At 66.2% G+C, this 240-nt stretch overlaps 1 protein-coding gene across 1 annotated transcript in view; it reads left to right on the forward strand.

Moving 5' to 3' along the window:
- The window catches only part of BTK (Bruton tyrosine kinase), a gene marked incomplete at its 3' end in the record, with an annotated part of 8,986 nt that overhangs the window by 2,206 nt on the left and 6,540 nt on the right, over positions 1-240 (forward strand). The window contains 1 exon segment of the mRNA XM_010174593.2: positions 161-235. Within this exon segment, the coding sequence (XP_010172895.1) occupies positions 161-235 (75 nt within the window).

The raw sequence follows: 240 nt of genomic DNA on the forward strand, positions 1-240 counted from the left end.
TTTATAACCGCTCTGTCACGGTCCCGCGAGCAGCGTGTGGGGCCGGCACACACCGGCACGGCTTGTGCTCTGCACTGGCTGCTTGGGGGGGCCCTCAGCCTCGGCTCCCCCTGTCCTCCCTGGGAGACCCCCGGCTGGGGCACTGAGGCGTGTGGTCCTGCAGGTGGTGTACGACGAAGGGCCTCTCTATGTCTTCTCCCCGACGGAGGAGTTGCGCAAACGCTGGATCCATCAGCCGAA

Source organism: Antrostomus carolinensis, unplaced genomic scaffold, assembly GCF_000700745.2.
Source record: "Antrostomus carolinensis isolate BGI_N321 unplaced genomic scaffold, ASM70074v2 scaffold32618, whole genome shotgun sequence".
NCBI classification, from domain to species: Eukaryota; Metazoa; Chordata; class Aves; order Caprimulgiformes; family Caprimulgidae; genus Antrostomus; species Antrostomus carolinensis.